Source organism: Alosa alosa, chromosome 6 (genome assembly GCF_017589495.1).
Source record: "Alosa alosa isolate M-15738 ecotype Scorff River chromosome 6, AALO_Geno_1.1, whole genome shotgun sequence".
Lineage (NCBI taxonomy): Eukaryota > Metazoa > Chordata > Actinopteri > Clupeiformes > Clupeidae > Alosa > Alosa alosa.
The window spans coordinates 1,061,888-1,089,267 of record NC_063194.1 but is presented as its reverse complement, the minus strand read 5'-3'; the positions used below and the strand labels follow the sequence as shown (position 1 = coordinate 1,089,267).

At 44.0% G+C, this 27,380-nt stretch overlaps 1 protein-coding gene across 1 annotated transcript in view; it reads left to right on the top strand.

The window, feature by feature from the left end:
* The window catches only part of LOC125296836 (alpha-1,6-mannosylglycoprotein 6-beta-N-acetylglucosaminyltransferase B-like), an 82,543-nt gene that overhangs the window by 38,000 nt on the left and 17,163 nt on the right, over positions 1 to 27,380 (top strand). The window contains 5 exon segments of the mRNA XM_048246940.1: positions 8,557 to 8,726; positions 21,124 to 21,255; positions 23,938 to 24,071; positions 24,876 to 25,006; positions 26,802 to 26,807. Of these exon segments, the coding sequence (XP_048102897.1) occupies positions 8,557 to 8,726; positions 21,124 to 21,255; positions 23,938 to 24,071; positions 24,876 to 25,006; positions 26,802 to 26,807 (573 nt within the window).

The following is a 27,380-nucleotide window of genomic DNA, read 5'->3' as shown; positions in this document are numbered from 1 at the left end:
ACACAGATATCATGCATCATATACTTTAATTTATACCATAATTTCCCGTCTATTAACCCATGTTTATACATTGATTTTGCAATAAGGGTAACCCTGCTGAAAAAAACAGCCTGACCAGCTAAAGGTGGTTTGCTGGTTGACCAGCTTGTTAACCAGCTTGTTTGACCACCCTATGATGGTTGACCTGCTAGACCAGCAAAACTCTTGCGAAAACATACCTTCAGCTGGTTTTCCCAGCTTATGATGGTAATTCAGCTGGTTTTGATTGTCGTACCACCTCAAGCTGGTCATTTTAGCTGGTGTTGCTGCCAGCTTATGTTGGTCATTCAGGTTGGCACCAGCTGTATCCCACAAGACAGGCTGGTCACACCAGCATGACCAGCTTCCTCAGATGGTGAGGCCAGCATATCCAGCTGGTGGCCCAACCAGCTACACCATCAAAGACCAGCAAGAGCTGGAAGAAAATCAGCAAAGACCAGCTAAAACCAGCTACCAGCATAAGCTGGTTTCTAGTACACGGGGGCAGGCTATACATGGGTGTACATTTCCTTTTTCTTCATTCTTTCCAATCTGATTCTGATTCATTGTGCTACTGGGTACTGAGGTTAATACAAAACTGCGGTCAATACAAGGTTTTGTCTTTTGTAATTTGCATACAACAACAACAAAATAATTATGCGGTTTGTACACGATGCAACTAATGCACAGGAAATGACTGTACTAACCACAAGGACTCATGCTCCATTTGAAGTGGTCTGAACCAGAGTGCATTCTCTGCTTGTCTGGGCCTTTCTGTGACCCTCCTGTTTGTCCTTTTCTCAGCAACCATGACAAAGCAAAGCAAAGGTATGAATGGCACGATATGGGACATGTGTTTGAATGGGCATTTCTGTCATTGGTGCACCAGCAGACATTCATCGGACATATATGGACAGAGGGAATAGAGACTGGTCAGCTTAGCGTATTTGGAGACGTTCACGAACAGCAAGCCAGCTTCACAGCTCTCGAGTGGGCGTCAGACCTCCAGCTGTTCTGTTGTTATGGAGATAGGATGCACCAGACATGGTTAGAATGGGAACATTCAGCACTGATTTTGTATCAACATCCATAATGTGCCAGTCCATAGTCCATCACGGTAATGATGATTCATAACTATATTCATGATTATATAGTCACAGACTCAAGCACACACACACACACACACACACACACAGAGGGAAAGAGAATGGTTTCGACGCTGGAGCCTGTGGTGTGGTGTTTAAACAAATTCATCTGAATGTTCAAGCACATCTAAATAAAACTCACCATCTGATTACTTTACTTTAAACATTGGCTGGCTACTCTGAACTGTGGCTCCAGCATTGACGTCCCCTCTCCCCCTCTCTCTCTCCCTTTCAATTTCAATTCAATTCAATTTCAATTCAATTTAAATCAATTTCAATTCAATGAGCTTTATTGGCATGACTGTAAGTGTTACAATGTTGCCAAAGCAGTAGTTACATCACAAAATTAGTAATTAATAGTAATAATAATAACAATTGACATGGACTATGGAGAATAATAAAAATAATAGAACATTAGAGCACACACACACACTCACATATACACACACCCACCCACGCCGCACACTCCACCCCCTCCCCCAAACATACACACACCAGCACACAATGGAGAAAGTGGTTGTAAGTGGCAGTAGTGGCTGTCTCGTGCTTTATGGCATTCTGTGACATATCGTGCCGCTAGTGGTAATAAGGTTGGGTACTCTCCTATTAAGTATTTGATTTGAGTGTCATTCTGTAAATTTCTAAAATTTGGGATTATTTTTTCAAATTTTGTGAAATATATTGATCTGATGTTTTCAAATTTTTTACAATGTAAAAGAAAATGTTTAATTTTCGATTTCTTGTGTGCAGCGTGTTTTGGTATATTTTGGTTGCCATGTTTGTTTGTGGCGGCCTCTCTCTATAGCCAATGTGTGGTCACTGAGTCTGTACCTAGTGACTGATTTTCGGATATGGGGGTCTTTTATGATGCATAACTATTCAGCCATTTTATAATCTCTTTCTAGTGATTGATATACTTCCATTTTACTTTGAGTTTTAATTTAATTTTCTCAATAATGTATGTACTTTTCTTTTTGTTGTGTCATGATTTTCTTAGGGTGTATTGCATTTGTGTTAGAAATTAAATTCAAGACTAATTGGCTGATTGCACTCTTTGCAATATTTTGCTTTTGACACCAAAGGGCTTGGGATCACTAAAGGGATTTTGGGTCACTAGACTTCAGATGATTATACAATTTAACTGCTCTTTTTTGAATTTTTATTATTAATGGGAATTGACCTAATTCGGCTCTTGCTCCATTATTTGGTGTTGATCTGTGTAATTTTAGTATGCTTTTACAAATTTGTTAATGAAGTGATTTCTTTTTCCCAATTTTGAAAATCTTGATTTCTTAATGGTCCCCATATTTCACTCCCATATAGCGCGATTGGTTCGATTATATTATTTATTATTTTTAGGCAGATTGGAATTGGTATTTCCTATTTTATGGTTCTTTTGATTGTGTAGAAAACTTTCATTGCTTTATCTTTTAATTATTTTATAGCTAGATTGAAATGTCCTGTTGACGTGATTTTTAGACCTAAATAATTATATGAATTTGTGTGTTGAATTATGATTTTGTTAAGTTTAAATGTTGATTTTGTTCCCTGCCCCCTGGATCTGTTTTGGAATGTCATGATTTTTGTTTTTGCTATATTTATTTTTAATGCCCATGTCTGGCAGAATGTATTTAATAGGTTTAGTAATTGTTGTAACCCCTTTTCAGTTTTTGACAAAATTACCAGATCATCTGCAAATAATAGACATTTTACTTCTGATTCTTTAAGTTTGAACCCTGGGGGGTTTTGGTGTGCGTGTTGCTGGACAATTGTTTGAAGAGTGAACAGGTGATCTGATGTTCTTTGTTTTGGTATAAATCCAATTTGGCTGTTTTCTAAGGTGCTGTGATGTTTTATAAAGTTCTTTTGTTTAGGATTGAGCAGAATAATTTACCAAGATTACTATTAACACATATGCCTCTATAATTGTTGGGATCAAATTTATTTCCATGTTTATGTATTGGGGTAATTAGGCCTTGGTTCCAGGTTTCAGGGAAGTTACCTATAGCCAGAATTGCATTAAATAATTTAAGTATAACCATTGTAAATGTTTCATCAATATGTCTAATCATTTCATTTGAGATGCCATCAATGCCACATGATTTGCTTGGATTAAGTTTATGCATTGTTTCTATTGGTTCCTGTTCAGTTATATAAAAATCAAGGGGGGTTTGATAATCTTTGAATGTTTCTTCAAATATTTGCAGTTTCTTAATTATTTCTAATCTAGTTGGGGTTATATTAACATTTTTATATAGGTCTTCAAAGTGTGATTTCCATATTTTTCCATCCTGTAGAGTAGCCTGGCTAACGTCATACCCTCATCTCAAATGAGACGGGGTCTGGGAACTAGGCAATCATTTTCTCGTATTTGAATAGTGGTTTACGAATGCCCAGAGCCGTTTATTGGGCGCTACGAATGTCTATCAAATGCGGCTCATAACGGCTACGGTGTGTCGTCATCGTCTTACTGCCCTCCCTCCATTCTGTGATTGGTCCCCTAACTGAGGCGAAAATTTGCTCCATGGTATCCAGGCTGCCTAGCAGCGTGAATTAAATCGCGCGCGCAAGGCAGCATGGGAAAACCCAGGTCACCTGTAGAGCCAAATTGTCATTAGTTTTATAAAGGGTGTTCCAATTTTGCCAGAAGCTGTTCGTTTTTATTGATTCTTCCATTTTTTTTAAGAATATTATTGAATTTTGAATTTTTACATTCCTTGTCAAACCACTTTTCCGTATTGTGTTGTGTTTTGTTATTTGGAGATTGATGTTTTCCCATATTGCTCATTATTGCTGATTGATGAAGTATATTTGTAATATCATTTACTAGTGAATTAATACCTTCACAATTCTGGGGGTAAATTTTGTTTAAAGCCACATTGAGTAAGGTTTTAGTGTGTTGGTTGCTGATAGCCTTTAGGTAATTATCTTTGGTGTCCTTTTTTCCACTTGAAGATGTTTTTTAGTTTTGTCATTTCACAAGGTTCACTGATTATTTGATTTAATTATCTCCGCTTTAAGTAAATTTGTTATTTTGCTATGGTCTGAAAGTGGTGTAAGGGGGCTGACTGTGATTGCTCTAAGATTATCTTCTTCAATGTCTGTAATAATGTAATCAGCTGTACTGCTGCCAAGAGGGGAATTGTAAGTATATTGTCCAAATGAGTCCCCCCAGATCTGGCCGTTGACTTTGTACAGACCCAGTGACCGACACATGTGTAGAAGGCTTTTCCCACTTTTGTTGTTGACTTTGTCATAATTGTTTCTGCTTTTATTTGTTGGTATATGATTGTTGGTGTTATGGATATATTTATTTCCTTGAATGCTAATTAAGTCTGGATCGATTCCTGTTCTTGCGTTTAGATCGCCACAAACTATGATATTACCTTTACCTTGAAATTGATTTATTTCCTCCATTAATGTAGGGAAATATTCATCATTGTAATAGGGGGATTCAGAAGGAGGTATATATGCTGCACACAGGAAGATATCTTTGGTTGTAGAAACCATCTCTTTTTTATTTTTATCTATATGTTGAATTCGCCTATTTTGATGGTTTCTAGTATACAGTATGAGTCAATTCGGTTTTATACCCTATACTGTAAGCATTCCTCCGGAGTCTCTGCCTTGTGTAACTCCTTTAGATTTTATTGATGGTAATACTATCTCTCTGAATCCTACTGGACAGCCACTGGACAAGTCTCCTCTACTCCATGTCTCTTGCAAAATTAGGATGTCAGAGTTTTTTATCTCTTTCATCTGAGTTTCTACTCTTAATGCCAAAAATAGATGACCTTAGGCCCTGAATATTCCAAGATGCAATTTTTAAAGATGAACCCATTAGAAATAATGCTTTAACTGTTTTTGCTGGTTTGAGATAAACATAAAGAACATTGATGAACATAAAAGATCTATCCCACAGTATCTAAATATCTACACCTTCTGATACAAATATACATACACGTACAAGTACACATATACATACACATACAGATACACACATACACACATTTTGTGGTTGGCTGACACACTAAAGCACAAGACAAACAAACAAGGACATACATTTTTTTTTTTTGGTCAACACATGCAGTTGACAGACACACTAACATACTACATACAAACGCAGACTTCTGGTACACACACGCACACACACGCTCATACGCTCATACACTCATGGTTTATTAACACGCTAACACACAAACACAGACTTATGTGTACTTTTGGTATATACACACACACATACATTCATACGACGCACACACATTCACATAATAAACATGTTTTTTCCACATATAAACATACAATCAAACACGCCGATATCTTTTTAACAATCACACACATACGCCCAGAACAATTAAGTTTACACTTATGTTCATACACACATACATACACACACACACACACACACACACACACACACACACTGACACTGATCTACATTTAACTTCTTCTTTTTTTTCATTCCTTTGAGGGATATAGTATTCCCCCTTCTTTTGATTATTGTCTTTGTTACTGACCGTTACTGACCCATGAGATAACATAGACAACTGAGCATTTGTTGGATATCTTTCAGTTCTGTAGATGGGGGTGGTGATGGGTAAGATATGGATGGGTCTATAATGGGGGGAGGAATGGTTGGATGGGGGACTGATGCTCCGCTGACAGCTTGAGCGTAACTCAGGTTCTGGTTCTGAGTGAAGCTCTGCTGATCCTGTACCAGGTTGTAATGTTGGGCAGGAGCTGATCTTTGGGATGTTGGATGCTTTTGTCTGGTTGTGGAATGGCCATGTTGAGGTCTCGACCTAATTGTTGAGTTGCCCCAGTGCCTCTGATGTTGGTGGTGAACAGGGTGGCCTGTCTGGTGGTGGTGTGGCAGGGAGGTTCTCTGGATGCTGCGGTTGAGAGCGACGTCTTTCAGAGTCTTTGCAAAGGATGGGACGGCCTCTTTGTACAGGTGGACATGATCAAAGAGGTTGTTGTGATTAAGCAAAGGGGGATGAGCCAGAAAAACATTTTGCTTCATGGCACAGTCTCTGGATATGCTTGCATTAATCCTGTTGATGGTGTCAGGGTGGAAGTCCGTTCTTGGCAGCAGTGTGGAGATAACAACTCTGGCGTTGTTATCACGTTCTTGAGTGATAGGGCAACTCTCTCCTGTTCTCAGGTCGTTTGTCCCTGTATGGATGATTATGTGGCTTGGATTGCCCCACTGCTCCACTGAAAGAAGATCCAAGGCTTTCTTAGTGTTGGGACACCATAACTTCTTTGTCTGACAGCGTCAGCTTCTCCGTCAGGCATGACAGTTGACTTGAATGAGACTCGCTGTCTACTCTCAACTGTCTGATCTCCTCTGGAATCAGGGAGAGCTGTTTGAATTCCTCCCTTTCTCTTCTCAGTTCTTTGATTTCCTTTTTCAGCGCCACCATATCTTTTCCATAATCATCATCTTTGTCAGTTTTATGTATGTATTTATCTGGGGTTGATGCCAGGCAATTCATGGTTTCTCTCAGTTGCACAAGCTCTATCTCCAACCTTGAAAACTGATCCCTCATACTGGCAAGAGAATTATAGAGAAGAGATCTCTGTAAAATTATAATGTTCTGTGTCCTCGGTAGAGAGCTCCTCAGAAAGGTTGCTTTGTAGTTGTTCCCTTTGGTTTGCACCCAGTGTGTCCGTTTTCTTATGTAGCTGAGCTTGAACTTTAATTTCACTGAAGTCTTTTTCAATTTGCTTCAGATTTCCCTCTATTGTTATTGTTCCGGTCTTGTATAAATTTATTGTTGTTGTACTGTCAAAATGTTCATTCTCTGGAATCTGCAATTTCCATCCATTACTAATGCCCTTACGAATGACAGAGGGGTAATGGAGCCTAATTGCAGTGTGCCATGCTTCCGGATCGTTGGAAAAAAATATGAGATTACTGATTCCACCGTTCTTAAAGTGGTCAGCAAAGAGAGTCTGGTCTTTCCCTTAGGTGTTCCTCTTTAAAAGTTTTTTTCAGTTGTTCATTTGTTGCTTTTGGAGGATACAGAATGGGAATTGGTTTTGTATCTTTTAAAACATTCTTTTTGCAGTTAGGATTCTTTCTGGAATGTTGGGGAGGCTGCTCCTTTGACATGGTTACTGATTGGCTGTTGCTAATGAATATGTAAATGAGTAGCTGATGTAATAATGGGGGGTCCTTTAACTGATTTAACTGATTTATCTTAGCTTAGCTTGTTTTAGCCATAGACAGTAAAGATATGGACAGAGTCATCACGTAGATGTCAATCGAGGCGGGTGAAGCTAAATTTAACCGTTTCCTGTTGGTCGACGAGGCTTTCTGCGCAGGCTCAGGGGACGTAAATGTAACGTAGGCACGTAGTCTGACTCGTGTAACTCTTGTGATAGCTGCACCGAGAGATTGGGTATGTACTGTAGCCACTTACTTCGTTACCACCATGTCTACATTACTGTTCTAAATGTCCTAGTTGTTCGTAGTGATTTCATATAAACAGCACTCACCACATTCATAGCCTAGGCTACTGTCAATCCATCAAAACTTGAGAAATGTGCTCCGATGCTTTCGTTCTTATCCAGAGAATACGGTTATTTTGCTCCTGTGCGACGCTTTCACCCGCTCTGGTTGTATGCTCATTACATCACTTTAGCATTGATTTCGGAAAAAAAGTTTATTACTCAGCCATTAAGTCAGTTACGAGGTTATGACGCCAATTACACAATGTATTACTCCGAAAATAGAAAAAGTTCATATAAAGGCTTAAAACGCTTCAGCTGTAACGTTATTTGATATCAAAGTGGCGCCAAAATTGAATGGGCTTCAATGGGATGGCTAGGTGAACTGGTCTACTATTTAGCCTCAGATCAGCCATAGTGTCTACACTCTCCGAACGTTCGCCTGCCCCCTTGGTTTTAGCTTAGTTTAGCATAGCTAGCTATCAGTTCTTGAAATGGTTCAAATTGAAACTCAAACCAAGTTTAAGTCTTTTATGTGATATAGTCGTTATAGTTGGCAGTGTCTGTCTGTCTTTTCTTATTTTTGCTCACTCCAAACTTCAGTTTGGTTTTCTTCTTTGATCCTGTGTAGAAGTTAGGCCTGACCCCTAGATTCTTGGCAGTTTGTGCAGTTCCTCTGAATATTCAGCCAATTCTCCCCTTTTCTTAGTTTCTTTCCTCTTTTTTTCTTCGTTTCAAATTGATTTTGGTATTTTGTTGAAGAGGATTCACTCTTCTTTATGTATTCATCAAGTTTGAATGTTTATCTCATCTCAAAAACACCATTTATCGCAACTTTTTACGAGCTCATTTTCTTTGCTGCTCTCTCTCTCTCTCTCTCTCTCTCTCTCTCTCTCTCTCTCTCCCTCCTCCTCTCTCTCTCTCTCTCTGGCTATAGATCCTGGTGCACGTGGGCTTCCTGACGGAGGAGTCTGGGGACATGTTCAGTCCCAAGGTGCTGAAGGGGGGCCCGCTGGGGGAGATGGTGCAGTGGGCCGACGTCCTCTCGGCGCTGCACGTGCTCGGCCACAGCCTCAAGGTCTCCTTCTCCGTCAAGGACCTGCAGGGGTGAGTTACCGGGCGCCTGGGGAGCAGGAGGTTTGGGTTTGGCTTGACCCAGACAGGTTTAGTTCAGCTGGTAGGCAGTAGGTTTGGGTTTGGCTTGACCCAGACAGGTTTATTTCAGCTGGTGGGCAGTAGTTTGGGTTTGGCTTGACCCAGACAGGTTTAGTTCAGCCACACTGGGTTCTGCACCGGCCAAGTGGACACTCTGTGCCCTCACGCTGGATGAGTTCAGGCTTGCACTCTCTTACTTACTGGCCTACTGAGCTTTTTCTGTCTCCCTTTCTTTCATATTTTCTGTCTTTCTTTCTTTCTCCATGTCTTTCTTTATTTCCTGATTCTGTCCTTCTATTCTTTCTTTCTGTCTTTCTATCTTTCTTTCTATCTATCTTCGCTTCCTCCCTTTCCTCTTGTCTAATTAGAAATTGGACATTACCCTCACACACTGGACATTACATTGGACATCATTGGACATTACACTAACTGGCTTAAAGTGTAAGAGACGCAGTGCCTGTGATATTGAGAGGGCTCAGAGGAACGCCACTGTGTCCCCTGAGACTGAAAACCAGGTCTGCAGGTCAGCAGCTCCCTTCCTGTGTTAGCCGTATTAGGTCCCTGATGAGGGGCAGTGGAGCGACACATTGGAAAGAATGTCCCAGCCTCCTCAGAACACACCCCCCATCCCTCCTCCTTTCAGTGGAGCACAGTCCTGAGTGGCCCAGATCGCCCATCGTTTTGGTTCCTGCTCCGCGGACTTGCTTTCAGGCACTCCGTGGTGATGCCGGGGCTTCGGAGCGGAGCTAAGCTGCTACAAGCTCCAGTGAACTTTTGTCAGTTCCATTTGCTGCATCCGGCTGCACAGAGTGATCCGCCTGTGTCGTGGTAGATGGCATCTAATCCAGCAAGGCTCGACGTTTGTGTGTGTGTGTTTGTGTGTGTGTGCTACCAGCTTTGTGTTCCCGTTGATAAGATGGCGTCAAAAAAGCTAACAGTGACATCCCTCCTTGTGTGGACAGATCTGCTCATCTAGAGCGCTGAGAAACTATCGATTTTCACAAAAGCCCACGTGCACTAGCTGGAATTTAGACAGCCAATCGATCTGAGTGGCACAAATCCTCCCTTCTCTCCTCTTTATGATTCCTTTCTACTGAATGTCCTTGGCTGTTTTCCTTTTAATTGGAATGGAATATTCTTATGTTATGTAGGAGAGTGGTAGGGTGTTGCTGAACTGCAGTGTGTGTGTGTGTGTGTGTGTGCGTGCGTGCGTGCGTGTACATACAAATTGTCTTTTCACCATTATTAAAAAGCTATGCTCCCTGAAGATCCAGGTAAATTAATGACCATTCTCCAAGCCCTCATTGATGTGGAGAAATGAAGGAGTGTGTGAGATTTGATATTTTTCTTCCTTTTTTTCCACTTCATCAAAGCCGATCATCAGAAGCGACGCTGAATGGGAATAGGTCTGTGTGCAGGGCCATTACTGTCTGTACAATGTTTCCCACAGTTTCTTTCTTTCTCTCTTCCCTCTGTCATCCCTCACAGAAATACACACACACACACACACGCGCGCGCACGCACAAACACACACAGTCTCTGTTTCTCCATTAAGCTGACAGTTAGTTATCTAGGTTGCTTTCCCAGAGTATCCCTTGGGGAGGAATCTATTTAGATTTCATCTCCCTATCATCCTAGCTGCTCAGCAGAAGATGGATGGCACAGAGAAAAGAGAGAAAGAAAAGAGAAAGGGCTCGGCCCAGTAATATAAGTGTGTGTGTGTGTGCGTGCAAAAGACCCAATAATATAAGTGTGTGTGTGTCTGTGTGTGCCTCTTAGTCTGTGGCAAACCTTAGCTCACTGTTCATGCAAGCTGTCTACTCTCACTCATAGCCTTGATCTGTCCATACGGAGTATTGTACACAGTATTGTCAAGCGCTGATTTTCCCCTAATGTTCATATAAGCCACATTCACACATTTCCCCCAAAGTAGAGCATGCCGAAGTGTATGTTTTGTATATGGCTAATATGGGATTCAGATGGCAGTCTCTTGTGGGTTTTCTGCAGTGCTGTACACTGTTTCCTTCCTTCTCTCTACTGAAGTGTATCTAAGCACACCCCCCACCCCCCCACTCACTCACACACACACTGACACTCTTACACACACCACACGCATCACTGCTATGAGGTCTTTCTTTGCTTGGCTGTAAGGCTATTTACAGTTGACATTAGCTACAGCAGCAGTTGTTTGTCTCAGAATGAGAACCCAGTTGGTTAAACTACCGATAAGCCATGGCTGGAATTACCATGAAAGCGACACCCAGGCCTTCACGTGGCGTGGGGACAGGAGGGTGCTAAATGATCTGTGTCCGAAGCCATCCTGCGTGACGCTGCTCACCGGTGCGTGACTGTGCAGCGATCTCGTTGCTAAGTCCTGTTTGCAAGCGGAGACAAGGGCTAGTGTTTCTTATGACACCTGACTACTCACAAAACCACATGTCCACTGCGAAAGGGTGATGACAAACATACACACTGACAATGAGAGAGAGAGAGAGAGAGATCGTAGGAGGAAAGGAGGCAAGGGAGAGGAGTGGACGACTGACTGGGCAGAGCAGGACTGGTTGAGTCTAATTGCGCTTGGTTCTTGTTTCCTCAGAGTGCTTGCCATCCTATTTGTCAGGTACAGCAGCCCCTGCCACCTACCAAAGGCTGCTGGAGCCCCACAGGGAGAGGAAATGGCTGCAGGGCTGAGAGCTGTCACCAGTAGGCCCTGGAGCTGCGGGGGTCTTCTGCTGTGGCTGCTGGAGTAGAGGGTAGGGGGTGGCTCGTCTCCGCTCATCTCTCCTGGAGATGCAGCGCATTACCGGCTACAGACAACCGTGGAGGTGACGGCTCTCGAGACGCCCTGCTTCAGCCCACACAGGCGGCGCCTAGCTGGGAGTCCGTGAGACGTGAGCTGGGCTCTCCTCCGCTGCATCGACCCCAGTGCTTGTACTGTCACAACCCCACACTAGAATTCACACAGACTGCATTCAGTTTTTTTCACTTGCGGATAGTCAGAATCACAATGTTATGGACAAATCGTGTCTGACATCCATGTAAAATGCCCTCATTTGGCACGGCTGTCGTGGTGCAGTTATGTGTGCTGTGGGAAGCTCCGGGTTGAAAACTGGAGAAATTAGCACAGCACGCAGTTTCTTTTTATGGCAGCTGTGACAAAGCGCTCTCTCGTAGCTTCATTAAGCCTGTTAAACGAATGAGCGAGGCCTACATTAGGTGTGAATAAACATGAAGCATACATTTAGTTGTATTTAGTTGTGCAAATCACAGGTTTCATAGCCTCTGAGCTGATCGGGAGGAATGTTTTATCAGTAAATAACACTTAGGGCTCTATCTTGCGTCCCAGCGCAATTGACTTTGATACTGTACTCTTTTGTCTTTCCTATTTGCAGTCAGCGCATATTGGAATTTTCCCTCCACAGGTACACGCCTGTAAATTAGGGAATTTTATGAATGCGTTCAGCGAAGACGGGGCGTGTTCCGGCGCAAACGTTCACTGTTGATATTTTGTTTCAGAATTGTTTCAGAAAACAATTCTGCCACAGACCAGGAACTCCCTGGTCTAAAGTCTGTGGCGCAAATGCAGATGCTATTTTAAGGGTGCATGCATGCCCACAGGCCTGCATGAATGAATGCGTTGCACACCAATCTACAGACACCCCCGTGCACAGACGGAAACATTCAAAGCCTTGATAATATTTGTCCATTTCCCGGTTTTGTTCGTGCATTGGTGACCTAAAAATTTAGTAGCCTATATAGTACAACATCTACATGCAATATCTTTACAACAACAACGCCTTTTTTATGACCCTTTTAATTTGGACAACTTTATACAGCCCTAAAGGCTAAAGTTACCTTTAGTTTTGTTCCAATGTACCGTTGTGTATGGCTTTAAACATCGCGTGCGCTTTAACATCAGCCTATGCATTATTCCAGCTGCGCTAAGGTTTTAAGCAGCATCATTGCTACCTTGTTGTAGCCCATCTGAAATAACTCCAATCTTTGTTATGTTCCCTCCATCCTTTCGTTATTTTCAAAAAACGTTTTATATCCATGATGGCCTTGAAGTCTTGAGTTAGTGAATTAGCTTAAATCAGCTTTTATGTGCTGTTAACCAGCAACCATAGATAGTACAAGGAAGCGGCAAGTATGGCTACAATTTCTGTAGTTGCTGCGTCCATTCATTGTTATTCTCTCTCTCTCCTGCTCAAACAAATGTTTGGCGTGCATTAAGTTGATAACGTGTTTACAAACTCTACTTAACAGAAAATATTGTAAATAGCCTACTGTCATGCAGTTAATGGGATACTGTGCAGAGTTGAAAGTTAAGTCAACTTGGAAACTGTTTTTTCGTTGTTGAGTTGCATAGGGTAAGGAGCCTTGCTTGGCTGCCTGTGCTGCGCAACGCACACTTTCCCATTTCTCAACGCACACAGTTCCCATTTCTGTAAACCATACATAATTTTAAAGAAAAATATTACCACTCGAGGGAAATAATGGAGTATGGTGTCCATTAAGATGTGAAAAAATAGGCATAAATCTACACATTTTCACGAATCACGGATGTGTTGATGACATAAATTAGGAAATATTAGAGGACTTAAGGAGATGCGATGTTGAATTGCATGCCGATGCCATTTAACCCAAATGCCCCAGCGGCAGCACGGGAGAGTTAGATTACATTGTACATTGCAAAAATATCACCATGCATTCTTAACCTCGTGATTCAGTGAGAGTGATCCCAAAACATCGGAAAGTATGTCTTTGTGACAATTCTGCATTACATTTTGTCAAGAGGAAAAATCAATAGCAAACTGTTCCCAACTGAACAGTGATTATAGCGCTGTGAACGCTCCTGGCTGCACCTGGCAAATAGCCACCATAATAGCAATCAGCTATGGAACAAGCGTGCCAGTTGTTAAAGGGAATGTGAGATGACACTCTGATTGGTTTATTGCACGTTACGCCCAAACCACACCCATGATTAATGTAGCTACTTCTGACCACCCCATTTTAGATTTGCATCGGGCGCAACAGTCAATTATCCCGCCGGTAAAATAGCATCAGTGCCCAAGATCCGCCCACAAACTCACTTTCGTTTTGCGCAGACACTTCTGTTTCAGACCATTAAAATAGAGCCCTTAAGCTGGTAATGTTGGAAATTGAACCAATCAAGGATCTTTGATTGAACGTTCTAAAGAACATCTGGGTTCACTGAATTCAACGGGGAATTTTAGAACCTTACATTGTTGCGGAACAGAATCTTCTGTAAGAATGTTCAAAACTCCCCTGCTGAAGGGTTTTATTCTGGTGCAGAAAGGAGAGGAACTCTTTGCGGTGGTTCGTGTGAACTAGACCAGTCTGAGCATTTCCTCAGGAGGAAGCGAGTTGGCGTCAGCGACTGACGTGGGCACCCTTGGCTCTGCCATCTATTAGAGTGATGTGGCACTTGCACTTTGGGTAGCTACACTCTCTTTGCAGCCAAGCCTCCTGTGATATCATGCAGCTGAATAATGTATATTCATCGACGCCAGTAAGTTCATAGCAGCTTAGATGGGACAAGTTTATTTGTCCTAAAACATTTAGTTACTCCACTTCCTCTTCTAGATTTTTCATTCATTATCTCTTGATTGACTCCTCATATTAAGATGCAAAAAGCCATTTAGTGAGTAAGTAAATAAGTCTTTAATTGATATAGTGCAATGTTTATGCACAAAGTGCAACCCAAAGCACTCCACACACAGGCATTAAGACAGAAACAAGCAAATTAACAAATAATTAAAAGCTTAAAAAGAAAAAAATAGATACCAATGACCTTCTTTCTCTCACTCCAGCTTTTATTCTAACACCACATGCTGCCTCTGCTGTGGATATGAGGGATTTATGGGGCATTTGGGAGATAAGGAGAAGGCTCTGCTGGTGGTGGTGGTGCTGGTGGTGGTGCTGGTGCTGGTGGTGGTGCTGGTGGTGGTTGTTCCATCATCTTCTCCAAGCAGATGAGAGAGTTGGAGTGGAGCTGTAGCAGATTCTGCTTCAGCTGTTGTTGCTGCTGTGGTCTTCTCTGTGGTCCAGGGGCAGCTGCTTTGCTGTTGCTGCTGCTGCTGTTGCTGGTGCGTGCCTCCTGCTGTTTGGCCTCAGGCAACTCTCCACACAAGTAGCCACAGGGCACCCAGCCCCTTCCTGCCAGCTGATTGTGTGAGAACCTTGTGTGTGTGTGTGCGGGTGTGTGTGTGTGTATATGCGCGTGCGAATGTGTGTGTGTGTGTGTGTGTGTGTGTGTGTTGTGTGTGTGTGTGTGTCTCTCTGAGCTACTGCTGAGAGATTGAGCATTCAAGTGGTCACTGTGTGTGTGTGTGTGTGTGTGTGTGTGTGTGTACATGCCTGTGTGAGACTGTGTGTGTGAGAAAGAGAAAGAGAGTTGGTGATGACTGAAACACATACACACATACACATTCGCACGCGCATACACACACACACACACACACACACACACACACCCGCGCACACACACACACACAGTGCATGGTTCTTTCACACTTAGCTGTTGTTATTTCAACAGAAGTGTAAGCCTAACTGATCTCTAGAGTACTCCACTGCACTACTTGCATGTGCATCATGTGCTTGCGCTTGACTGCGTGCGAGTGAGAGAGAGCGAAAGAGAGACAGAGAGAGGGATCGAGAGAGAGAGGGGAGAGAGAGAGAGAGGGGAGAGAGAGAGAGAGGGGGGAGAGAGAGGGGGGAGAGAGAGGGGGGAGAGCGAGAGCGAGAGAGAGAGAAGGGCTGAGAGTTTTTACACTGCAGCTCATTTTAATGCTACATAGCTGCAAATTTAATCCTCCTCCTTGCTCTCTGAGTGAGGGATTTGCAAATATCCAATTAAAGCCCCCAACACGACACATCCGGTCGATCCACACACCCTGCTAAACACAAAAGCACTCTCCATGTTTATTGGAGACAACCCCCCCACTGTTTGTTTCTTGTTTCTCCGATCCAGGAGGCCATCCTGAGAGGCCATTTCTGCACCCTCTCGTTGTCGGAACTGGTTTCTATGCGAGAGTGTTTGGGTAAATAGATCTGAAGAGATCTTTGGGCTATCTTGGTATCAGGCACTGCGAGACATGCTAAGGGGAGGCAGAGGCGGTGCGAGTCCACAGATAAGAGCTTGGCACTGGGGAGAGCTCACTTGAGAGAGCCCCTGAAGGCTGGGTCGGATCCACCATCAGCTGCACTTTGATGTGTGTCTGCTGTTTTTTTATCTCGCCCTGTCGGGCCTGGCTGGATGGTCCATCTGTTTCATGAAAATTAAATGAGGTTTACCTTCCACAACCCTTGCTGGCCTTACACGGCTCCGTGCATACAGACAGGCATGCACACTCTCACACAGAGAGTAGTATGTGATCATCACAACGCACTAAAACACCGGGACACCTCAATACTCAGTCTCTCACACTTTCTATCTCTCTCCCATACACGTACACACACACACACACACACACACACACACACACACACACACATACACATCACATACTGACACACCAGTGCACCTGCAGAACACACACACACACTCTACAGCAGTACAGCACATGGTCACAGACACTGACACACTGGTGTGGTCAAAAATCTCCAGGCACACACACTCAGCCCTACTGAAAAAAACAGCCTGACCAGCTAAAGGTGGTTTGCTGGTTGACCAGCTTGTTGACCAGCTTGTTTGACCACCCTATGGACCAGCTAGACCAGCAAATCTCTTGCGAAAACATACCTTCAGCTGGTTTACCCACCTAACGATGGTAATTCAGCTGATTTTGCTTGTCGTACCACCTCAAGCTGGTCATTTTAGCTGGTGTTGTTGGTCTACACTGCTGGTTTAACTGGCCGTGCCAGCTTATGTTGGTCAAACCAGCATGACCATCTTACACCAACAATGTCAAGCTTGGCAGGCTGGTCACCAGCATGACCATCTTGCACCAGCTGTATCCCACAAGACAGGCTGGTCAAACCAGCATGACCAGCTTCCTCAGATGGTCACGCCAGCATATCCAGCTGGTGGCCCAACCAGCTACACCAGCAAAGACCAGCAAGAGCTGGAAGAAAACCAGCAAAGACCAGCTAAAACCAGCTACCAGCATAAGCTGGTTTCTAGCTGTTTTTTTCAGCAGGGAGGTGTGTGAAAACACTGCAGGTTTAATCACCACGAAAGGGGCAAGTTACCAGCACCAGCACGTTCCAATACCAAACCCAAAGTTCTGTAGGGCGAGGCCCCATCTTATACATGTTAGTTACATCGTAGTAATACAAATCACATGAGTCCTTCTCACTTGAGCATACAATGGTCTTTTCCAAAACTCCTCATTCATGCAGAAATGCAACAATACATGGACACTTCTTGGACATAGCATGTGATCCTCACGCCAAGTCATGTGGTTACTCCAAGGAAGTAAGATAATAGGTCAATACAATACATACATCCTACAGCATTTTCTTGTCATAGTATGCTCCCCCTCAGGATATTCCTAATATTACTGCAGAATACCCTTAACTCGTGACAAAAAGGGTCACATGACCTTTATTAGAAAGTATTGACATCGAGAAAGCAAAGTTGATGCATAGAATTGAATGTACAGAAAAGCATACACATATGAAAATGTAATGTTAATCACCACTCTGTAATAATATTTTGTTAGTGATCCAAAAGTTCTACCACACTGGTATACCTGTAGCTTCTCTCTCTCTTTCTCTTTCTCTTTCTCTTTCTCTTTCTCTTTCTTTCTCTCTCTCTCTTTCTCTCTCTCTCTCTCTCTCTCTCTCTCTCTCTCTCTCTCTCTTTCTCTTTCTCTTTCTCTTTCTCTTTCTTTCTCTCTCTCTCTTTCTCTCTCTCTCTCTCTCTCTCTCTCTCTCTCTCTCTCTTTCTCTCTCTCTCTCTCTCTCTCTCTCTTTCTCTTTCTCTTTCTCTTTCTTTCTCTCTCTCTCTTTCTCTCTCTCTCTCTCTCTCTCTCTCTCTCTCTCTTTCTCTCTCTCTCTCTCTCTCTCTCTTTCTCTTTCTCTTTCTCTTTCTCTTTCTCTCACTAATCGCTGGTGAAATAAGCTTTGTCATCTACAGTTGGCCCAGTGTGTGTGTGTGCACGTCGTCACACACTGGGTCAGTGAAGTGTGAAATGAAACCGAGCCGGCGAGCACCAGCTCAGCTCAGGCTCAGTCAACACAGAGCAGCACTGAGCAGCCACACGGACAGCTCTCTGGGTTGGGAAACCCATTAGTTCAGCAGCGAGCTGTCAACCTCATGTTAGCGATTGGGGAAAGTCTCAGATTGTGTGTGTGTGTGTTTGTGTCCACCCTGAGCTGTTTAGGTGCGTCTAGGCCTCCAGGGCAGTGAATGGTTCTTTTAGAGAGTGATCCTCTCAGGTGCCCAGTGCCCTCCCCTCACACCTGGCACACGAGGCTGCTGCTGCCTCAGGAGACTTGGGCACACACTCACACTACACTCCTCAGGCCCTCCTTACAGACTGCACTGATAGTTCACTGTGTGTGTGTGTGTCTGTGCATGCATGCGTGTGTCTGTGTTTGTGTGTGTCTGTGCATGTGTGTGCATGCTAGCGTGTGTGTGTGTGCATGCGTGTGTGTGTGTGTGCATGTGTGTGTGTGTTCCCTTCAAATATATGTGTGTACTCCTGTGGGCAGCTGTGCTTGTGCTTGCACTTGATCTGTACAGTCTCATAGATGTTTGCTGAGCCTTTCTGTTGAGGTGTTACTAGCAGCACTATGTACACTGTGAAGAGCGACTTGACTGGCCAACTCTCCTGACATCTATTTACTCATATGTCCAAATGACAGAAATACTAATGTCACTTCATTCATATTACTAACACATCTATGGGAAGACTACATCAGCAACATCTGACTCCAGCATCTGCTGAAGCTGTTAGCATCACTGAAACTCAACACACCACTGAGCAGTCTCCTGGAAGCTACAAATGAGCTCGGGTGTGTGTGTTTGTGTGTCTGTTCTTCCACTCACACTCGCCTACACACACAGCTAGGAGAAGCAGAAGAGACAAAAACCTATTAGGGCTGCATGCACGCAGCCACTCAGGTCATGGACAGCACACGTACGGTGTGCTTAATGCACATGAATGGAGCCCTTTCACCCTCACAAAGGCAGACACTGAATGCTCTGTAGGCAGTAAGCTCCCAAGGTGACCACTGAATTGAATCAGCCACCACACAGCTGCTGTGGATGGACCTGCACTAATTCAGCTGTCGCTGTCCATGGTGCTGAAGCTGGGAGTGCCTGCCCTGCACTCAAGCTGATGGATACTGTACCTCTGCATCTCAGTGGACCACAGCTCAGCTGAGTGAAAGTTCACAGTTCAAACGCACCGCATATCATTTCCATTTGCTGCAGAGGGAGGGAAAGATTAAAACATTGAAACATTCTGGCCTAGTGTGAAAGGAAGCACACAACCTCATTAGTTGTACAAACAGAGACACAGGAAAATAATAAAATCAGTTTACCTGCAGATTCAATCCAAACACAGCTCTGGAGGAGAGCAGGAGGCTGTTTTCTGACTTTCACTCACCCTGCCTCCAACCTCTGTGGTACACCCCCACACACACACACACACACACACACACACACACTCCTCCAACCTCTGTGGCACTCCCCCTCACACACTCTCCCCACACACACACACTCCTCCCTCCTCTGTGGCACTCCCCCTCACACACTCCTCCTCCCCTGCTCAATCTTTCACTGAGCCTCCGGATCTGGTCGCCTAGCAATCACACCTTCTCTCTGTTTATTCCTCGCGAGTCCCAATTAAAAAATTAAAAGGCTGTAATTGGGTGTGTCTGTCTTAACTACGCGAACAAACAAACAAACAAACAAACAAACGAGCCAAACATGTCACTCAGAGGGACACTCAGAGACGCACAGAGGCAGCAGAGAAAGAGCCAATTACAAACAAAGACTGCTGACTCAGGCGATCACACATCTGAGAGACGCCTCGGTGTTTGTAATGCAGATGAACGCGTTTCCAGCAGCTCTGTTTTTGATGTCAAAATCAAGGTCCTCTTTTCTACTTTAATTAACCGATTCTCTTTCAACTGGAAAAACTTGTACTTCACTTCCACTTGATAAGCGAATGTTCACGTTAGGAATGTTTTCTGTTTGTTGTTGTTTCTGTTTTTGTTTCTGTTGTTGTTGTTGTTGCTGAGCTTTCTTCAATCCTTGACAGGGCACACTGCAGAATTCTAAATGAAGTTAGTCAGCATACAGAAACAGCTTTTTTCATAATGCATTGACCACAATCCATCTCGCTCACGTTTTTTATTGGCACACGAGTGGCATCAACAACCAGTGAATGGCTAACGTATCACTTCAACACATTTATTATATTTCCAGGGCCTGCCATGAAAAAGTAATTTTGCGCACCGACTCAGCTACACAGCAGTGTTGCCTACTGTAGATGGTGATTTGCCTGCAAATAGGCTCTCGCTACAATGCTGCAGAAACAGGAAACAGTGGAATAGGGTCATGCTGAGAGGCACAATCAAGTTGGAGTGCATGAGGTGTGTGTGTGTGGCCATGTGTGTAACAAGTAACATAATATTGTGTGGTGGTTGTTAGATATGCATTAGAATACTTACAGCGTGCAGAGAAGGAATGAAAGAGGGAAAGAGGGAAAGAAAGAGAGAGAGAAACTCTGTGTAGACAAAGTACATGAAATTGTGTAAGTAGTTGTATATCAGTTTGTGTGTGTGTGTTTGTCTGTGTGTGTGCGTGTGTGTGTGTGTGTGCGCGAGTATGTGTGTGTGTGCGTGTATGTGCATTCATGTGTGTGTATATATTTGTGTATGAGGTAGGTGTCCAGGTGTAGCGTCAGACTCCCAGCAGTCAGCCATCAACCTCATCACATGCACACACACACACACACACACACACCCGGCGCTCCACTCGGCTCTCCCCTCAGCACCAGCATGAGTGTCCGTCTCAGGAGAGCGTCCACGTGGCGGGGAGACATTCGAAGCGCAATGAGCACCCTCCCTCAGTGCGCACTATCTCCCCAGGAGAGACGCTGTGGAGGAGGTGGAGGAGACGTTGTGCGCATGTAGAGCACAAAAGGCCCATTTCCCTGACCCCCAGGGACCCGCTCCGCGTGCTCAGAGAACTGATGAGGGGCCCTTTTCACACTTCTTCCTGCTCATGCCCATGTCATCAGCATGGTTTGGATTGTGATCACACGCAGGGCTCTCAGTCGCTGGGAATGATGAAGCAGATGGTTCCCCCAACGTGGCTGTGGCTTACGAATGGCTTATATCTACAGTGTACTCTTTGTGTGTGTTGTAGTTTTCTTGGGGTTCCTCCCGGGAGAGGCAGCTGTCCACTGACCGGACCGTTCCCCTTTGACCTGGTCTACACCGACTATCACGGCCTCCAGCAGATGAAGCAGCTGATGGGCCTCTCACTCAAGAAATACAGGTGAGGATACTCGTGTGTGTGTGTGTGTGTGTGTGTGTGTGTGTGTGTCTATGTGTCTATGAATGTATGTGTGGGAGTGGTGGGTTGAGAGAAAAAGTGTTGGCATGCAAGTCTGTGTGTCTTTGAGGACTGCACACTATTTTTCTGTGTGTGGCACACTGTTTTTGTGTGTGTGTTTGTGTGTGTGTGTGTCTGTGTCTGTGTCTGTGTCTGTCTGTGTCTGTGTGTGTGCGTGACAGTCATATACATGCACAACAACAGGTAATGAGCAGATACAGCATGACGGACAGGGACAGGCACACACACACACACACACACACACACACACACACACACACAGAGAGAGACACACACACACACACACACAGTCCTCTCTCTCTCTCTCTCTCTCTCTCTCGCTCTCTCTCTCTCTCTCTCTCTCTCTCTCTCATACGTGTGTGTGGGGCCTACTTGACTCTGCACAACTCTCCACTCTCCCTCCTGAGAGACCCAATGTGCCAGCCATCACCGGCGCTGATAATGAACATCTCATTAGCCTCCACGAGAGCCATCCAGCACGGGTGATATGTCAGCGCACGTCGCCATTTACAACACTTAACATCTCCATCCGCTTCATCCATTTCATAAAAACCCATTCCTCTCAGCCAGAACCAGCCTCTGTGTGTCCACCAAGCATATACACATAACGCACCATAATTATTTCCAGTGCAATTTAGGGCCATTTGTTCCGATAATGGGACAGCGGCAATGATCATAAATAGGCTCCCATCTATCTCGGCGTTGGAAGAAAGCGGATTAGGCTTCGGTGCGATGGATTCATTTGGCTCGGCCGCTGTGAGCTAATTTTTTATCGGCCGAATGTTGCTGCTTTGCGGCGCGCTGCTGTGCTCCTCGGAAGGCGCTTATTCAATTTCCTGCGGAGCGCAGTGGAACGTGAGGCTGGGTGCCCTGCCATGATCCCCATTTACCCCCCAGCTCTTATCAGGCCAACGAGAGACAGCACAGCATCTCCCCATCTGGCTGTCGATCTTTCTATCTCTCCCATATGCTCTCTCTCTCTCTCTCTCTCTCTCTCTCTCTCTCTCTCTCTCTCTCTCTCTCTCTCTCTCACTCTCACTCTCACTCTATAGTGTAAATGCCCACAGGCAACTTATTTCTCCTTCACTATAGCTCACTGTCTTTTTGTGTTTTTCTTGCATTCTCTGGTGTTAGTACTTCTGTCAAAACATAGGTTCCACTACAGTATAATGCTGCTCTGTCTAAAAACCCCTGCTCTGTCTGAGACCCCTGCTCTGCTCTCAAACCTCACATAGACTGAAAGGTCGATGCTGACAGTGTACTGAGTTATCTCTCTCACAAACATTGGACGTGATGTGTGATAAGATAGTAGTGGTATCAGAGAGGGTTAAAGCTCATACATTCTTTGAGACTAAGATGGAATTTTCCCTTTTTGATTGCATTCAAACCCACAGTCTGTAGGTTTGCTACAGGCCTGTTTTCATGGCCGGAAGGCTGTACTACTTGATATTGATTAAAACATGTTCTCTTATTTATCAGAAGTTCAAAGACACTGAAAGGGATGATGTGGTGGGTATGTTCAAAATGATGGGAAAGGCGCATGAATATTGGGGGTCTGGTGCCATGACAAGCATTTTGGCATTTACAGTACATGTAACATCATCTGAGCTCAGAGAGTCCTTCAGTGTTTCGACTCTGGTGTCTGGTGTGTATTGCAAAGTTGTCATTTTTTTTTTTTTTTAGCTAAAGTTTATCTTCCGTTGTGCTATCAGCTTTAGAGCGTATCAGTCAAGCCAGGGGTCATAGATAAATTGAGGATGTGTGCAACTGGAAGAAAAGCAGAAGGATATAGAGAGAGTGAAAAAAAAACAGACAGAAATGGTACAGTTAATCATGTCAAGTCTGAAAGCCTCTAGGCTTTTCCACTAACAGGGGTAAAGATAAGGTGGCTAACACAGGAAGTGAGGATGACTAGGGTGGAGGTTGAGGAATGGAGAAGAGGTGGACATGTAGCTTCAGGAGACGAGACAGAAAGATATGACTTCATCTTTGTTGTTTTTCTTCTCCTTCTATCTATCTGCCCCTCAGCAGAACCTTTCTCAGAGAAAACAAAACAACACTGCCGCCCTCCTAGGGTAGGGCTTCTCCAAGCACGCTGTCAGAAATGGACAAATCAGAGTTCAGACTCAAAAGCAAAAACAAAGCTGATATATGTGTGTGTGTGTGTGTGTGTGTGTGTGTGTGTGTGTGTGTGTGTTGCAGTGCGTATGTGTGTATAGGAGTGAGTGGGGTTGAAAGCAACCATCCAGCATTCCTAATGTGATCTGTGTCTGGGTGGGTTGCTGCTGTGTGTCTTGTTAATAAGCTGCAGTAGTCTTCCTGCACAGAGCACATAACTCTTTAGCCCAAAGCTGAACCTGCCTGCGAAGCAGGGGCCACAACAAACCCTTTACGATACCATGGACATTTCCAATAAAATGTCTGTGGTAAATGCCAACTTGAATGTCAGATCTGTTATCTTCCTTTCTATCTCTCTCTTTTTTCTTTTTCTTTCTTTCTTTCTTTCTTTCTTTCTTTCTTACTTTCCTTTTTCCATTCTTTCTTTCTATTTTTCTTTCCTTTTGTTATTTTTCTTTCTTTTATTACTCTCTCTCTCGCACACAGGTGTCATATGCGGGTGATTGACACATTTGGCACAGAGCCTGCCTACAGCCATGAGCAGTATGCCACGCACCACAACTACAGGTCTAACTGGGGCTACTGGAACCTGAACTGCAGGCAATACATGACCATGTTCCGTAAGTTACTCCTAGATCTGTGAGTGTGAGTGTGAGTGTGTGTGTGTGTTCAATACTGTTCAGTACTGCCTTATCTAACCACAGCATTTTAATGAAGAACCATAATTACTAAGAATTACTCTGTAGTCAGTGACAGTGGTACAGTGAAACGATGTGGTGATGCACACAAACAGCACAAAACACACACCAATAACTTTAAATACAGAAACTTCAGTTCAGTTAATTTTGTTTCGTTTTTGACCTCTACTTTGAACTGTTCATCTGTTTCATTTGTCAGTTCTTTATTCTCTTAGTCCTTTTTCAAAATTCTTTGTTTGAGTTAATGAGAAAATAACAGAAAGAGCCGGCGCTTCAGTTCAGTCTGTGTAGGAAGTCACTGATAAGCAAAGGTCACGGTTGACACTGACAATCTCTCAGATTGACTCAATTTAGAACGAGTTACGTGCAGATGAAGACTTCTGCAGCACGCGCACGACCAACGCAAGTCAGAGAACACAACGCGCCATCTGGCATTTTTTCCAGTCGCCACTAATGTCAACAAAGTTGCCTTGTTGTCTATTGTTTGTTGACGTCAACAGAGTTGCCTTGTTGTCTATTGTTTGTTGACATCAACAGAGTTGCCTTGGTGTTTGTTTGTTGACGTCACCAGAGTTGCGTTGTTGTCTATTGTTTGTTGACGTCAACAGTGTTGCCTTGTTTCTGTTGTTTGTTGACATCAACAGTGTTGCCTTGTTTCTATTGTATGTTGACGTCAACAGTGTTGCCTTGTTGTCTATTGATTGTTGTTATTTGTGCACCCTAAAGCCCACACGCCGGACAACTCGTTCATGGGCTTCGTGGCAGAGGAGCTGAACGAGACGGAGCGGGGAAGTATCCAGAGGAACAAGGTGGCCACTATGGCCGTGGTGTACGGCAAAGAGGTCAGCATGTGGAAGGCAAGTCTGCTGAGTAACTGTAACCATGTGGAAGACAAGTCTGCTGAGTAACTGTAACCATAACTGTGACCCAAAGTGCTTCACAGTTGAGGCAGGCAAACTAAAATGATGCAAAATACATGGAGAGCCTAACATGTGTGAGACCCCCCCCCCAGTGGTATAAGGAATAAGGAATGTGTCATCTTATTCGGTGTATAAATAAAACAAATAATGAATGAGTCTCCCAATGTCAGCACAATATCTGCACCATCAGCAGTGCACGCAGGTGGTCACGCTCTTGAATGGTCCTTTACATGATCATCCACAGGATGTCATTAGCCAAGTAGCAAATACTGCAACTCCCAGCTTCATCTAGTTAAGTCCACATTTCCACTGACTCTGCCTCCAGTCCGTACACAAAATCCAAAGCTCTGCCTATTTGTCCATGCCATTGTCAGCAGCCTGTCAACAGATTGTTTATAAGGGCCCATTAAAATGAACTTGGGCCAATGGTTGTCATTGGTATCGACTAATGACAAATATGGACTGGACCATTTCCACTGGTATTCTGTAGAATTCAGCTCAAGTAGGTTTTGATGGTGAAAAAGAGATTACCTTCCAAAAGATGATGGCCAAGCTATCACACCCAGTCGCATGAGTTTCCATCAAGAATTTCACTGTGACAGGTATTACATTTCAATACTGCACCTCTGTACACACACACACACACGTACACACACACACACCGATATGGACATACACACACATATGGACATACAGTATATACACACACATATGGACATACAGTAGACACATGTCACCTCTCTAAAAAGGGAGCTACACCCTAAACGCTAGCATTGATGTTAGCATTGATGTTGACAGAGGCAAAGGGGAAGGCCGCGGGCTGAGGCTCGGGTGGAGGATGAGCAGATTGCCTCCTGGGGGCTTGTCAGGCTCACTGATAGTCTGGCAATTTGGGTGGTGCGGCGCAAGATAGCACTCAGGGGGTGTAGCGCAAATAATGTTACCTGTCAGCCTATGACAAATGGAAAGAGAGTGGGGCTTTAGCCACAGTGCAGTCTTCACACTGGGAGCCAAGATGGATTCCTCCACCTGTCAACAGGGGATGTCAATCATCTGGGGGTTTATGTGAGACAAAGCCACCAGAGGGGTCTGGGATTGATTGTATTGTTTGAGTGTGCATTCATGTGTGTGTGTGTGTTTGTGTATATGTGGATCTTGGTGTTCTCCCTCTCTCTGTCTCCCTCTCTCTCTCTCTTTCTCTGTCTCTGCATACTCTCTCCATCTCTGTATGTTCACATTTGCCCTCAGAGTAACGGGACGTCTCTGTGTCTTTGATGAGCACTTCTGGCTCCCTGCTTTTCGTCTGTCTCTCTTTGTTCTCCTCCTCCCACACCTTGGTGCTTTGTCAACTCCCCGACTCAGTGAATAGTTTCAGGCACTGCTTAGCAGTTTGTGAATTTGAAGGATTGCCATGGCAATCCCCTAGCACTCACATCCACAACACACAGACACACACGCACACACACACACACACACACACACACACACACACACACACACACACACACACACACACACACACACACACACACACACACACACATACACAGACATGCTCACACACACACCACATCAGTTCCCCTGTCCTCTGGAGTCAAAGCCATCCTCAGGTGATTCCTCACTATGCAAAGCTCCTCTTATCTTAAGACAGGCAAAAGACTAATTATCTTTTCTTCTTTGTTTGTTTTCCCTCTCCGGTCTCTTTTATCTCACCCATTTGGACTATCCACAGCTGCGGGTATGTACATCTGATCTCCTCATTTTATTACATTTATTAATGTTCGCCTGCTGCCTGAACTCCCCTAACAAATGAGGTTTTTACTTAAAATTAACTTCGTAATACAATGGTGGTGGACCTTTAAGAAACCCCTTTCCTTGTGAATCATTTAAAATCTTTAATGAAGGACCAGCACACCAAAGAACGTAGCTAAGTTTAAAATGAGGTTTTAAAGAATTCTCACCTCAAAGGTTTTAAAAATCCTTTCTTTTTTTCCAATTAGGAATGAAAAAAGAAAGGTGTCAGAAAGATACTCTCATCCATTTGCTGTGGAGGAAACAGAGCATAGGCAGTATTTAAAAGCCCTTTTACACAGTTCTCCTTATTGATGATGAGCTGCCGTGGGGCTCAACCTTTAGCAGATTAATGGCTCTGGATATCTCCGAACACTCAAATGTGATGAATCACCCAACGAGTCACATCAATTATTTACTGACTAGCGATCTAAATTAGTAAATTTATTTATCATCTTCTTTAAGGAGTATATACTCTACCAAATGAGTATTTGACTCATTTCATAGGACAGACTGTAGT